The sequence below is a fragment of the Photinus pyralis genome, unplaced genomic scaffold, assembly GCF_008802855.1.
Source record: "Photinus pyralis isolate 1611_PpyrPB1 unplaced genomic scaffold, Ppyr1.3 Ppyr1.4_LG1, whole genome shotgun sequence".
Lineage (NCBI taxonomy): Eukaryota > Metazoa > Arthropoda > Insecta > Coleoptera > Lampyridae > Photinus > Photinus pyralis.
The window spans coordinates 22,442,773-22,454,589 of NW_022170249.1; the positions used below are offsets into that span (position 1 = coordinate 22,442,773).

The following is an 11,817-nucleotide window of genomic DNA, read 5'->3' on the forward strand; positions in this document are numbered from 1 at the left end:
CAATAAAAGTATACCATTCTTGAAATGAATTAATTTATGACTGTAATTATTATGTATCACTCAATTTACAACATAATACAAGCGGCAGCTTAATACTTCACTTTGCAGATGTTAGAACTCCTCGATTTGCTTATATAGCACACGCCCATCTTTTTCAAACGCTTCCGAATATTCTAGAATGTTCTCGAACAAACACGTCATATTTCCCGGAAAGAATGCGTCACATCCGCTTTCGTTTCTTATCGCCGATGACTAATTCTTTATGGCGGCTCGATATCTATCTACTATCAGGATTTCTACAATATTCGCTACATTACATTAGATTAAGTAGGCCTTCTAAAGGATCCACTAACAACCCTAATTTCATTGATATAAAAATTTAACACCGATGCGTTTTAAAATTATGCAATTTTCGAAGCTAGCAGTTATACCCTTCTAGGCGACTTCTTTTCGGAGTTTAAATAATTTACTTCTAGGGGGTCCGTAAGAAGCCCTAATTTCATTGATCTAAAAATACAGTGTTGCAGATACGAGGGTCACCCCAATATCTCTCTTATTTGGTGAAATTCGAATAGATGGTTAATTAATTTTGTATGCTACATCACGATCTATCCGATGGCATATTGAAATTTCCCGTATCACTTCCGGTTAAATCGGAAATCGATGCAACTTTTGTTTTTCAAATGCAATGCCATTGTTTTTAAGACCTTTGGAAAGAGCAATCAATTTGCTGAACGACAACATTAAACGTGCATATGGTTGGTATACAAAAAAGGGGAGAAATTCGTGATTGAATATTTAGAAAACATGAAATCGAGCAGGCCGTGTGTGCTTTCTGGATGCGTACATGTAAAGCCTAGCACACATTCAAAAGAGTAAAGCATTTTCGCTTCTCACGGCACTCCATTTTCGGCATATTCACAGTTTTTACACCATCAAATATTGTTGTGTAAATTACGTCATCCTGATATTGTATTTCAGCACCTACAGTAATGTTGGGCCACCCTGTATGTGTTTAATTTTTGTCGCTAATTTAGTATGCACACAATTACGATCATGTTATTCTAATTTGAAATCAATGTTGATTTTTTTTGTTAGGATTTATTTCATAATGGAAAGTTTCTGTTTAAATAACCACTTTGTTTATTTGTTTAATTTTTTATAAAGCTGAGTACGTGTAAAAAGATTGTTATTTTAAAGTTTATCTCCGGTCATCGCAATAAGAGTTTCTTATCACTACGTAAAGCTAATTAAGTTTCAGAATAAGCAGGTTTTACCGATAAGAAAAACGTGCTTAATTTGGTTCGACGACATATCAATTTAGATAAAGAAGTATACGCAGAAGGTGAGAGAGGGAAGCATGTGATAAATGGCAGAAGAAGACATGAAACGATGCTTTTTTGGTGGTGGACGTTAATCTTGATTTATGTGTTGGTGCAGAGTTTTTTCATATTTGATTAGTGGAATGGAATTCTTAAAACCGTGTTGCAAATTAAGCCTGCCTTTGGCTGCGTCGTTTAAATTCAATAGCGCTTTATTATCTTAATTAGTTTCGGAAATTTAGGCCACGCGATGTGTGGAATGAGGATCATATTCAATCATTTCAGGCTTTTAGACCAAATGCACTCAAAAACTTCCTGTTGTTACTTAATTAATGACGACCCCACAACATTGGAAATTGTTAACTCGAACGGACCTATTTAACCATTAATTTATTGCTCAAATCCCGCTCTAAGAATCAAGCGTAGAAACTGCAAATTTGGCATGTTTGAAAAATATGTGGAAATGATTTATGACTCTAGGTTTTATTTGATTCGTAGAGCGAGATTTGAGCAACAAATTAACGGTTAAATACCGTCCGCGTAAACAATTCGCCATTCGTATGTATGGGAAGTTTTTGAGGGCATTTGGTCTAAGAGTGTCAAGGGGACCCACGTCAAGTGCCGCATAAAATTTTTTTCGGGCATCGTTTTGAAACGTCAATTTCTCGCAATTTTTCTGAAAATCGTCCCTTAAGACTTGCGAATTTATGTAAAACTGGTCGTGATATATTATGCAGAATCTTCTAGAAAACGGAGGTTTTTGGCGAGTTATGATATAAAATAAAAATAAATCTTACTTATTTTCTAGTTTTATTATAGATACTTTACATCTATTTCATTATGGAAATTTTGTCTTGATGTTTTTATATATCTAATTACGTGGTTCAGATTTTGATTGAGTCACTGAACTTTCTGGCAAAAGGAAGGCATAATTTGGTCACATTCGACATATTTCGTGTAAATGCAAATTCGAGTAGATAGAATTGCAAATAAGTACCTAATCAATGACCCATTAGTATGTGGAAAGGAAACCAATTGGTAACAAAATCCCTATACCTAATATCTGTGATTTCGTAATGGTATACCATAAAGATTATAAAATCAAATAGAATCCACTGCTACCTGCTTCATCTAATTAAAATATGTGGTCCCATCTTGTTTAAAACAAGGTCGTTTATTATAAAATCCGTCTATAATTAGGATGGTTTGCAAAATGATGCTGAATAAAGTGCTAATCTTGCATCAGAAATGAGTTGCATTTCTGAAGAAGCATTGTCAATTAAAACCGAATTCGTGTCTCCAAACATGAAACACATTTTTTTCACATGGGAAAATACGGTATTTGCGTTATTAATTCTAGTCATTGTATAGTTTAGCAATTTAGCATTTATCACTCTGTATCATATTTCGATATGTAGTACACTATTATATATTACTTACTATGCACTGTGGGGTAGTTTCGAAGCTAAGTGGCTGAATTTATTTGGAACAAATACGTCCATAGCTTTAATTATATTAGCCAAAATCTTAGAAAAACCTTCAGATCATCTGCAAGTCAAAGATTTAACCAAAAACGTACCTTGCAAGCAACTAATTTGGCACCAGCAGCTCAACGTCTAGTAAAACTTTTCTATAAGGAAATGCACTATTTATACATCGGTAATTACCTTTCAATATTACCTTCCGCGACCGAGTGTCTAATTCTGAATAAATATACGTGTACGCCATATTTAAATAAACGATTTTTATGATCGCTAAATAAATTCTAAAAATAATTGTGAAAACTGTCTCATTAACTTTAGTACCTACTACCAGTATTGATTAAAATTTAAAAGTGATTGCAACCAGTGGAAGATTTTTCTATTGAAAATACTTATTGCACGTGGTGCCCATTTACTTCAATTTGAAGCATTTTACTGTAATAGGCCAAGAGGAAAGTTACTTGATTAAATCTCAATAAAAGAATAGGAATGATTGCTGCATAACTATACACTTATTTGGCGAAACCCATTATAGCAACCCCTGGTGATTCTGATTTGAGTCGCTGTCTCGACTTCATTAGCTTCATTATTTTTCTCGTCCGACACTTGGTTAGCTCTATGTATGTATATTATTGTACCGAAAATTTGTATAATTCAGGTATTCTATACAATACCTAGGGAATGTATGCAATTCCAGAGTGTGTATAGGAAATATTACAGTGACTGAATTTAGAACAGTGGCGACAACGGGGTATCTCGTTTTTGATTGGTCGTTGGTTCGGGTCGCCATATTGGGGCTAAAATGCTATAATTTGGTATAGGAGTTTACACTTTTCCTTGTGTCCTTGCTAAATTCTGTGAATAAAGGTGTTGCTGAAGGTATATATACAGAGTGGCCATTTTTTATAACCTAACTTCATAGTACTGTCATGTTTTATAAAAATATATACAGATATCTCTAAACAGGTGGAACAATCTCTAACATTAAAGTTACTAGAATGTAGAATCTAGTAACTTCCGCCATTTTTGGGCAAAAATCATGCGTTCTCTCTAACACACGAGCCCAATGGATTGCGGTACTTTCTATATTTAGTGACTTTAGTATAAACCTTCCTTTTTTTACCAAAAATCGACTACACCAAAATTCCTCGGGAAAACACTTTTTCGTATTAATTTTGGTGCGTAGAATTCAAAACAATTCGTACTTTTTCGAATAGACGTCTCAATCACAAGTTATAGACTAGAAACCAATTTCGTAAGGAAATTCAAAGGGCTGTAACTTTTGATCTAGTAGCCCAATTTTGGAACTGTTTGAAACTATGGATTCTACAGGCCACATTCTATAAGGAAATTTTTTTTCCGGCCGATCTGAGACAATTTTTTTTCCGGCCAAAAAAAAGGCATAGTATAACCTTCCTTTTTTATCAAAAATCGACTACACCAAAATTTCTCGGGAAAACACTTTTTCGTATTAATTTTGGTGCGTAGAATCCAAAACGATTCGTACTTTTTCGATTAGACCGATTAGACGTCTCAATCAAAAGTTATATACATTCGGTTCTATATAGACATACTTTAGTGGGTTTAAAGTCAATAGAAATTAATTACGAAAAGATGATTATGCTGTTCTATTGTGATCATAAATACGCTTGAATTGGTTTAAATTTTAACATTTATTCCTGAAGCATAACGAATATTGCTTTTTTGTACTCCGTCGACTAAATGAATATGTTTTGTCTTCCATTTAAGGAACTAAAGTGTCACTTTTTCTTCCGAACAGCGACACCGGACAAAAAGTGATAGTACACAAACACAATTTCATGATTAATGGTTACCTTTATATGTACATTTTGGATATTGCACCATATTTTATACTTATTATACCGTTTTCCATATATCTTTTTGAATTTGGGAGGCAGTTCCCCATATTTGATTCTGCCCAGTTTTAAACGATCATTTCTGCGCCATAGTTTTGAAGGAGAATCTTTTAATGAAACAGAATTATTATACAGTCGCAATTTGACATGACAAGGTATATTGATCCTACACTCAAACAGTTTTTTAGCCCCAATATGGTGGGTTATGATAAGTTGTCGCCACTGCATATGGTCATTGTGATAAATTTGGGGTGCACTTTCTTTTAAAACTTAGGGGAAGGGAAACTACTTCTGCCATCGGAAAGGGCTGTATAAAAATGTTTCCTTCCATTAATTATACTTAAATTTGATCCACTTATAAATAAAGTTTATTGGGACATATTTCTTGTGCCTTTAATTTAAAGGGGGTGGTGCCATTTGAAATTTGTGAGTTGGGGTGGGAGCTACTTAGGGGGTTACTCACTCTGCGATAATTCTACATATATTCCAAACCGAGTTTTTCCAATTCTTCTATGTAGTCCATGGGCCAGTCAACATGACTGTATAATTTGGGGGTACCAATTTTCCTTTTTACAGTGGTTTATTAGGATGCCATAAAAACAATGATTGTCATCTCAAAGCGGTAGCTAATAGAAATGACGGTCAATCAAAGATGGCGGATGTTGAGTTTTATAAAATCAACTATATCTCTGGAATGATTGGTCCAATTTCATTATTCTTTTTTGTAATTAAACTTCTTTATACACGGTGTCCATTTTTCCAGTGCCACTATGGGGATCTCGCTTATCTTAAGAGATAGACATTTAGTTAAATGAGGGCAAGGTTGCGAATTTTCGTGTTGAATAATAATCTGAAAAGAAATTAAAAATATCTTCAATAGTTCGCAAAAAGAAGAAAATTTTTGATTTTCGTTTTTAATTTTTTCATAGTAAACTAATCGTTCTAAACATTTCTAATTAACACATTATCAAGACATTTTTTAATGCAGATTTCCCGTTTTCAATAACTTTTAAGATGACGAAGAAACACGTGAAAACTTTAATTTTTCTTATGGGCGCCGTTTTGGATTTCGATATTTTGAGATTACGTCTTTTTTTTCTCTTTACAACGATATATCACACATGGTGGTTCAGTAACACATTTTTCCCAAAATTACAATTTTCATTTTCTGCGAAGAGTGCTTTGGAAGAACAAAACGTTCTTTTGTTGTTAACAAAAGGTTGACTTATTTCAAGAAGTGTAATTTAGGTTTGTGCTAGATTTATTGCGAAAATATTATTTCTTCTTAAGTATTTTGTTCTAATTACAATTATAAGTTTCTTGCAAAACGAAGGTTCAATTCTATTCAGATGAAAATCTCAACACAACTAGTTCCCTGCCAACACTCCAACCAGACAGATGGATCAAACTGTCAAACTTTTGTTCACGATAAAAGAACGTTTTGTTTTTCCAAAGCACTCTTCCCGAAAAATTAAAAAGTGTCTGAATAAAGTTTTTTTTGGGATATTTTCAAAACTATTAAAGATATTTTTAATGTCTTTTCGGATTATTATTCAGCACGAAAATTTGCAACTTTGTCCCCATTTAACCAACTCTCTATCTCTTCAGGTAAGCGAGATCCCCATAGTGGCACTCGAAAAAATGTGCTATAAATATTGTTATAAGTACTTTTTCGATAAAATCAACTATTAATAAGTAATTAAACAAATGTTTCCGTTAGTTTACGTCATGCAGTAGTTACTAATCGTTGCTTTTATCGAAAAAGTAGTTATGACAATATTGTAGCACATACAAAAGTTTTCATTTAAGAAAATGATGAAGTCGGACCAATAGTTCTAGAGAGAGATATAGTTGATTTTATAAAACTCAACATCCGCCATCTTTGAGATGGCAATCATGGTTTTTTTTACATCCTAATATATGTGTCTAACCGTGGTAAAAAGGAAAATTGGTACCCCTAGATATACCATTTCCTTAAATTTATCCTGTTGGCCCATATACTGAGTATAAACTCAAATAAGAACCACCACCACAATGTAAAGCATGCAATACCTTCTACTAAACTGTCCAGAATTGGAGAATCTAAGGAAACAATGTGACATCCAGAATCTCCAGACAAAAATATTTTCTGACAGCAACCTGAGTAAACTCCTAAAGTTTCTAAAACGGACTAAATCTGCTATTTAAGTTTTTTTATAATTCTATATTTTTGATATGTAATTTTCTACCCAAGTGCCAAAAACCTAAAGATGTTGGGCAGGTTAAATATATATTTAAAAAATTCACACAATAGTGTATACAGGGTGTTTTTTGGGAGCTTTAGTTAAAAGTTTCTGGGAAAGTAAAATAGGTAGGTTTTTGAAAATTTGTACTTAGGAGTTACTCGGAAGGCCGAATCGATGTAAAATATTTTCAAAATGGCCGCACTTCCGGAAACACCGGAAGTAGATAGTAACTTCGTTATTTTAAATGGCAACCCCTATTTTTTATTGCATTTTTGGATTCTACGTGAAATTTCACTTCTTTTGATACCCATATGTCGATATCTGCCATTTATGGTTTTTAAGTTATTTTGACTTTAAGAAAAAAAAATGGCGGATGCAGATGGTACCTTGATAATTGATTACTTGAAAACGGTTGTAGTCATGGCAACCTATTTTTATCAGTGCATAGAGAATGAATAGGGCTTTCTTTTAGTGCACTTAAAAAAAAGTTAAGTTGCGTACGACCGCCCCTATGGATATCCAAATTTATGAAACTTCAAAGACTAAAAACTCAGTTTTTTTAAATGGAATGACCATGTTCTTACTATTCCATGAGATAGAGAATCGAAATGGGCATATTTTGACAATACATGTTCCTATAGCTATCTTTAACAGTTTCTGACTTATTCCCATTTTATTGAATTGACACTATTTTTTTCGGATTTTCTTTTTAGTAGTCGGTCATGATTCTATAACAATTGAATTTTAAACAAATCTAGTGACACTAATCCATCACCCACTGTTATAGGTTAACATAAGTTTTTCAAAAATCGAAAAATGACTCGCAGTGGTTTCACCTATTTTGGAATTTAATTGTTATTTGTGGTGAAATGGGCAGAATCGCGGCGCGTGCTTTCCGTACATTCATTCGAAAGCTGGAACGAAATTGTATGAATTTTGGAAATTTTGTACCCCTAATGCACTACAAACCGTTGAAGCACAAGTGATACAAAGCTCTACAAGAGAATATTTAAGAAAATGAATTGAATGGCAAATGCAAGATTTTCAAAATAAATTCAATGCAAAATATAAAAAACTTCGTTGAAACATTTTTGGTATGGAATTGTTGCTAGAACAGATATCGCATTACCTCTCTTAATTTCCAGACTTATACGTTGTTTAAGAAATTCAGTTGAACGATTCTGTTTAGATTTTTCAAAAATTTTCCGTCCTATATCCTTAATAAATGAGTTATTTATTAATGAATTATTTAGACTAGAATCAATGATATTAAAGAATCAATTCCTTGATTTGTTTAAAATTCGATTGTTATAAAATCATGGCCAACTACTAAAAAGAAAATGCGAAAAAAAATTGCATCAATTCCGAGATCAATTCAATGAAATGGGAATAAATCAGAAACTGTTAAAGATAGATATAGGAACATGTAATATCAAAATATGCCAATTTCGATTCTCTATCTCATGCAATATTAAGAACATGGTCATTCCATTTAAAAAAACTGAGTTTATAGACTTTGAAGTTTCTTAAATTTGGATCTCCATAGGTGCGGTTGTACGCAACTTAACTTTTTTTTAAGTACACTAAAAGAAAGCCCTATTCATTCTCTATGCACTGATAAAAATGGGTTGCCAGGACTATAACCTTTTTCAAGTAATCAATTATCAAGGTACCATCTGCATCCGCCATTTTCTTTCTTAAAGTCAAAATAACTTAAAAACCATTAATTGGAGATATGACATATGGGTATCAAAAGAACTGAAATTTCACGTAGAATCCAAAAATGCAATAAAAAATAGGGGTTGCCGTTTAAAATAACGGAATGACTATCTACTTCCGGTGTTTCCGGAAGTGCGGCCATTTTAAAAATATTTTACATAGATTCGGCCTTCAGAGTAACTCCTAAGTACAAATGTTCAAAAACCTACCTATTTTACTTTCCCAGAAACTTTTAACTAAAGCTCCCAAAAAAACACCCTGTATACTCAATGATGTCGACGCAAAATTTGAATTTTAATATGAAATCTTCCAAATTTTTTTGAAAATTGGAATATTAAGTATGCCAGAATTAGAAAAGAAAAGTGGCCAAACAAATGCAAATGGTGTAGAAGAATCCAAGAGTGATTGGTGTTATTCCTATACCGTGCAAAAAAATAACCATTGGAATTACTACTTCTGAGTCTTCGTATTTCGACAATTTAAAAGGTGGTATTGTTTTGGTTCAAAGAATTATTAACTTTCTTTATTCATGATCTTCATTATAGTTAGGCGAATTTCACGTTCCTTTTGTACTTGCATTAAACAGTCAAGCTGAACTAATTTTTCCTTTAAACTCGAACCGTAGGAGTCTAGGAAGGTGTTATTAAGCGCTAATTAATTTTTTACCGTGCAAAAAAGAGTTGCGACAAGTACAAATATAAACGGGGTGTCACTCATTTGTGCATTCATAACACGACTTTGGTGTAATAGCCGCAAATTTTAATCAATCTTCGTCACTTCTTCAAATTATGCCATTACCTCAGTGCGAGAATTATTAGTGCACGTAATTACTTCAGCAAGTGAAGATCGTAAAAAATTTCTGCTATTTTCTAATTTTATAATTCATTACAATAAATTTCTCTTCGCCGTATTTCTTCATTTCATGCAACTATAATTCTTGCGTCTCGAGGACTGAATCGTGAATATTCATAATCTTCCAGAAACTGTTCACTATCCAATAATCGAAGTTAATGAAACAGAATTAAAAATCTCTCACCTGTAAATGTGCAAAGATGCCGATAATGACAGAAGCGGTTATTAGAAACCGCCGTTTGGCCCCCCGCATGCCCTTGTATTAATTGCCACTGCCCCATTTAACAACTTTCCAACGACAATAAACAATCACATTCCACACCACCAAATTTTAAAGATCTCATATTGGCGATCGAAATAACTTGCGCATTTTTCCGGGATATAAAAAAAATCGACGCGCGAGTTGCAGTCTTCCGCAAGAACCTCGTCACCGAGCTAGTTAGTACCCTGCAGAACTTTGTGCAGAACTAACCATCAGAAGCTGTGATAGGAGATATTTCTATTCCCACTTTATGGGCATCGAACCGTATGCTTTTGTTAAATTTGTCTGCAAACTTAACAATGGCTGAATCCATTATTTTCGCTCATTTGTTAATCTATGACATTATTTGTTTGCTAACGAAGTTCCAGCCGCTTTTTATTTAAACTATTTGGAAATAGCGCGATTGAGTGAAAATGATATAATGCGGCAATTAAACCATTTTTTACAGCAAACAATGGAATAAACTTCACATGCGTTCATCTGCCTAAATTATTACTGTAATTTACAATTTACCTAATGCTTAAAATTTGAGTAATTTATCTTGAATCAGCAACTAAAGCTCGTCACGACCCAGCTTTTTTTTTCGAAGCACTCAATTATCGAAAATTATCTCTGCATAAAAGAGGTATTTTGTTGCAACATCTTAATCAACTTACTGCCTACTTGATATTGTTCTGCCTTTCATATCGCCAAATTATTACATAAAAAACACTTTTTTTAGTGTTGAAAAAGCTCTAAATTTGCATTAAAATTTTGTTTGAAATTTCGTTGTGAAGTTGGAAATGTTGAGATTTATTTCTAAGGGTTTCTAAGGGTAGAACCATTAAACATTGCATTTCATTCAAACTTATCGGCACAAAATGACGCAACCAATCAAAACGCAACCCTATGACGTCATAAAAAAGAGGGGGGATAATCAGGCTCTTACTACTGGTTTGAAATATTCCATCGACATGAAAATTTCTACTAACATAGCAAATACAAAATCCTCCAGTACAGCCAGCACCGATTTCAGAAAAGGGACAGGGCATTTTATGCCTAAGAATATGTGTATCAGACCGATAACCTCAAAAGGGCAAGGGAAAGCCAAAATTCCGTATTTATTTCGCCCACAAAAACAAGTGGGATAGGAAACGGAATAAAACATGAGATGCACTAAGGAATACCGAATAATCCAGAGGTCATAACATCTTGGAAATGTTTGGAAACCAGAGGCAACAACCTTTTAAGAAGGGGGTAGTGTAACAAAACCGCATTATCCTTCTTCCTTTGGATTTTCTCTGCTTCCAGATGCTTTTATGTCAGTTTCATTGTAGTGCACACAGTTTTTCAACCCTAATTAGGTATAAATATAGACGGGTCGCATTATTTTCACCAGGAAAAGGTAAATGGAACAATGAATAGTCATATAACTACGTAGCGGTTCTGAAAACTGAGATCAAAATAAAATTCGCATTTTCTGTCTTAAGTGATTTTCAATCGATATACAGGGAATTAAATTTGGCATTATGGAATCCTATTCGCATCTTGAAAGCCACTCCGGAAAACGAGGGAAGTAAATATCAGGAAGTTTATAGATTAATTTTGGAATTGCGTGATAATGGTGGGTAGGCCAACGTGTAATAACATTACAAGAGCACTAATTAATGCGTTTAATTCGATAATTTATGTATCCGCTAATGTAATTATTTTTTTAAACGCAAAAGGGATAGGTACAATGAATTCGATGGAACGGTTTGTGCAGTAGCCAAATTTTATTTAGTAATAGCATTGAATTTATAACTTATAAATTCAATGGTAATAGTTAACCACAATTATGTGTCTCTAAATCTAAAAGATTGCGGCTAATTCTAATTCAAATCGTGTGTTGAATTGACATTCTTGTACCACCCTCCAGCGATTAAGTTGCTGTAGAGTTTATATTACACTAATGCCAGTGCAGTAGGAAAATATACAATGTTTTTTAGTAATTTCGTCACGTAGATTTTATTACTAATAAATAATTAATAAATTACAGCGCAACCGATAATGTTACTATAAAGTGCAGTTAGTAGGTAGACCCTTTTAATTAAATGCTCT

The 11,817-nt window shown here is 33.4% G+C and overlaps 2 protein-coding genes and 1 long non-coding RNA gene across 4 annotated transcripts in view; 1 reads left to right on the forward strand and 2 right to left on the reverse strand.

Annotated features, from left to right (window-relative positions):
* The window catches only part of LOC116169789 (A disintegrin and metalloproteinase with thrombospondin motifs adt-1-like), a 51,843-nt gene extending 41,902 nt beyond the window's left edge, over nt 1-9,941 (reverse strand). Inside the window, exon 1 of one of the 2 annotated variants that reach the window (XM_031485964.1) lies at nt 9,661-9,941. In XM_031485964.1, the coding sequence (XP_031341824.1) occupies nt 9,661-9,729 (69 nt within the window). In that variant the 5' untranslated portion in view covers nt 9,730-9,941. Of the gene's footprint in view, nt 1-2,901; nt 3,017-9,660 lie in introns of those variants that run through there. The other variant, XM_031485972.1, reaches the window with a different exon arrangement.
* Nucleotides 1-11,817, forward strand: part of LOC116169877 (protein Wnt-5b-like) — a gene marked incomplete in the record, with an annotated part of 302,692 nt that overhangs the window by 231,948 nt on the left and 58,927 nt on the right.
* Nucleotides 1-11,817, reverse strand: part of LOC116169926 — a 307,419-nt gene that overhangs the window by 183,024 nt on the left and 112,578 nt on the right. The window lies entirely within an intron of this gene.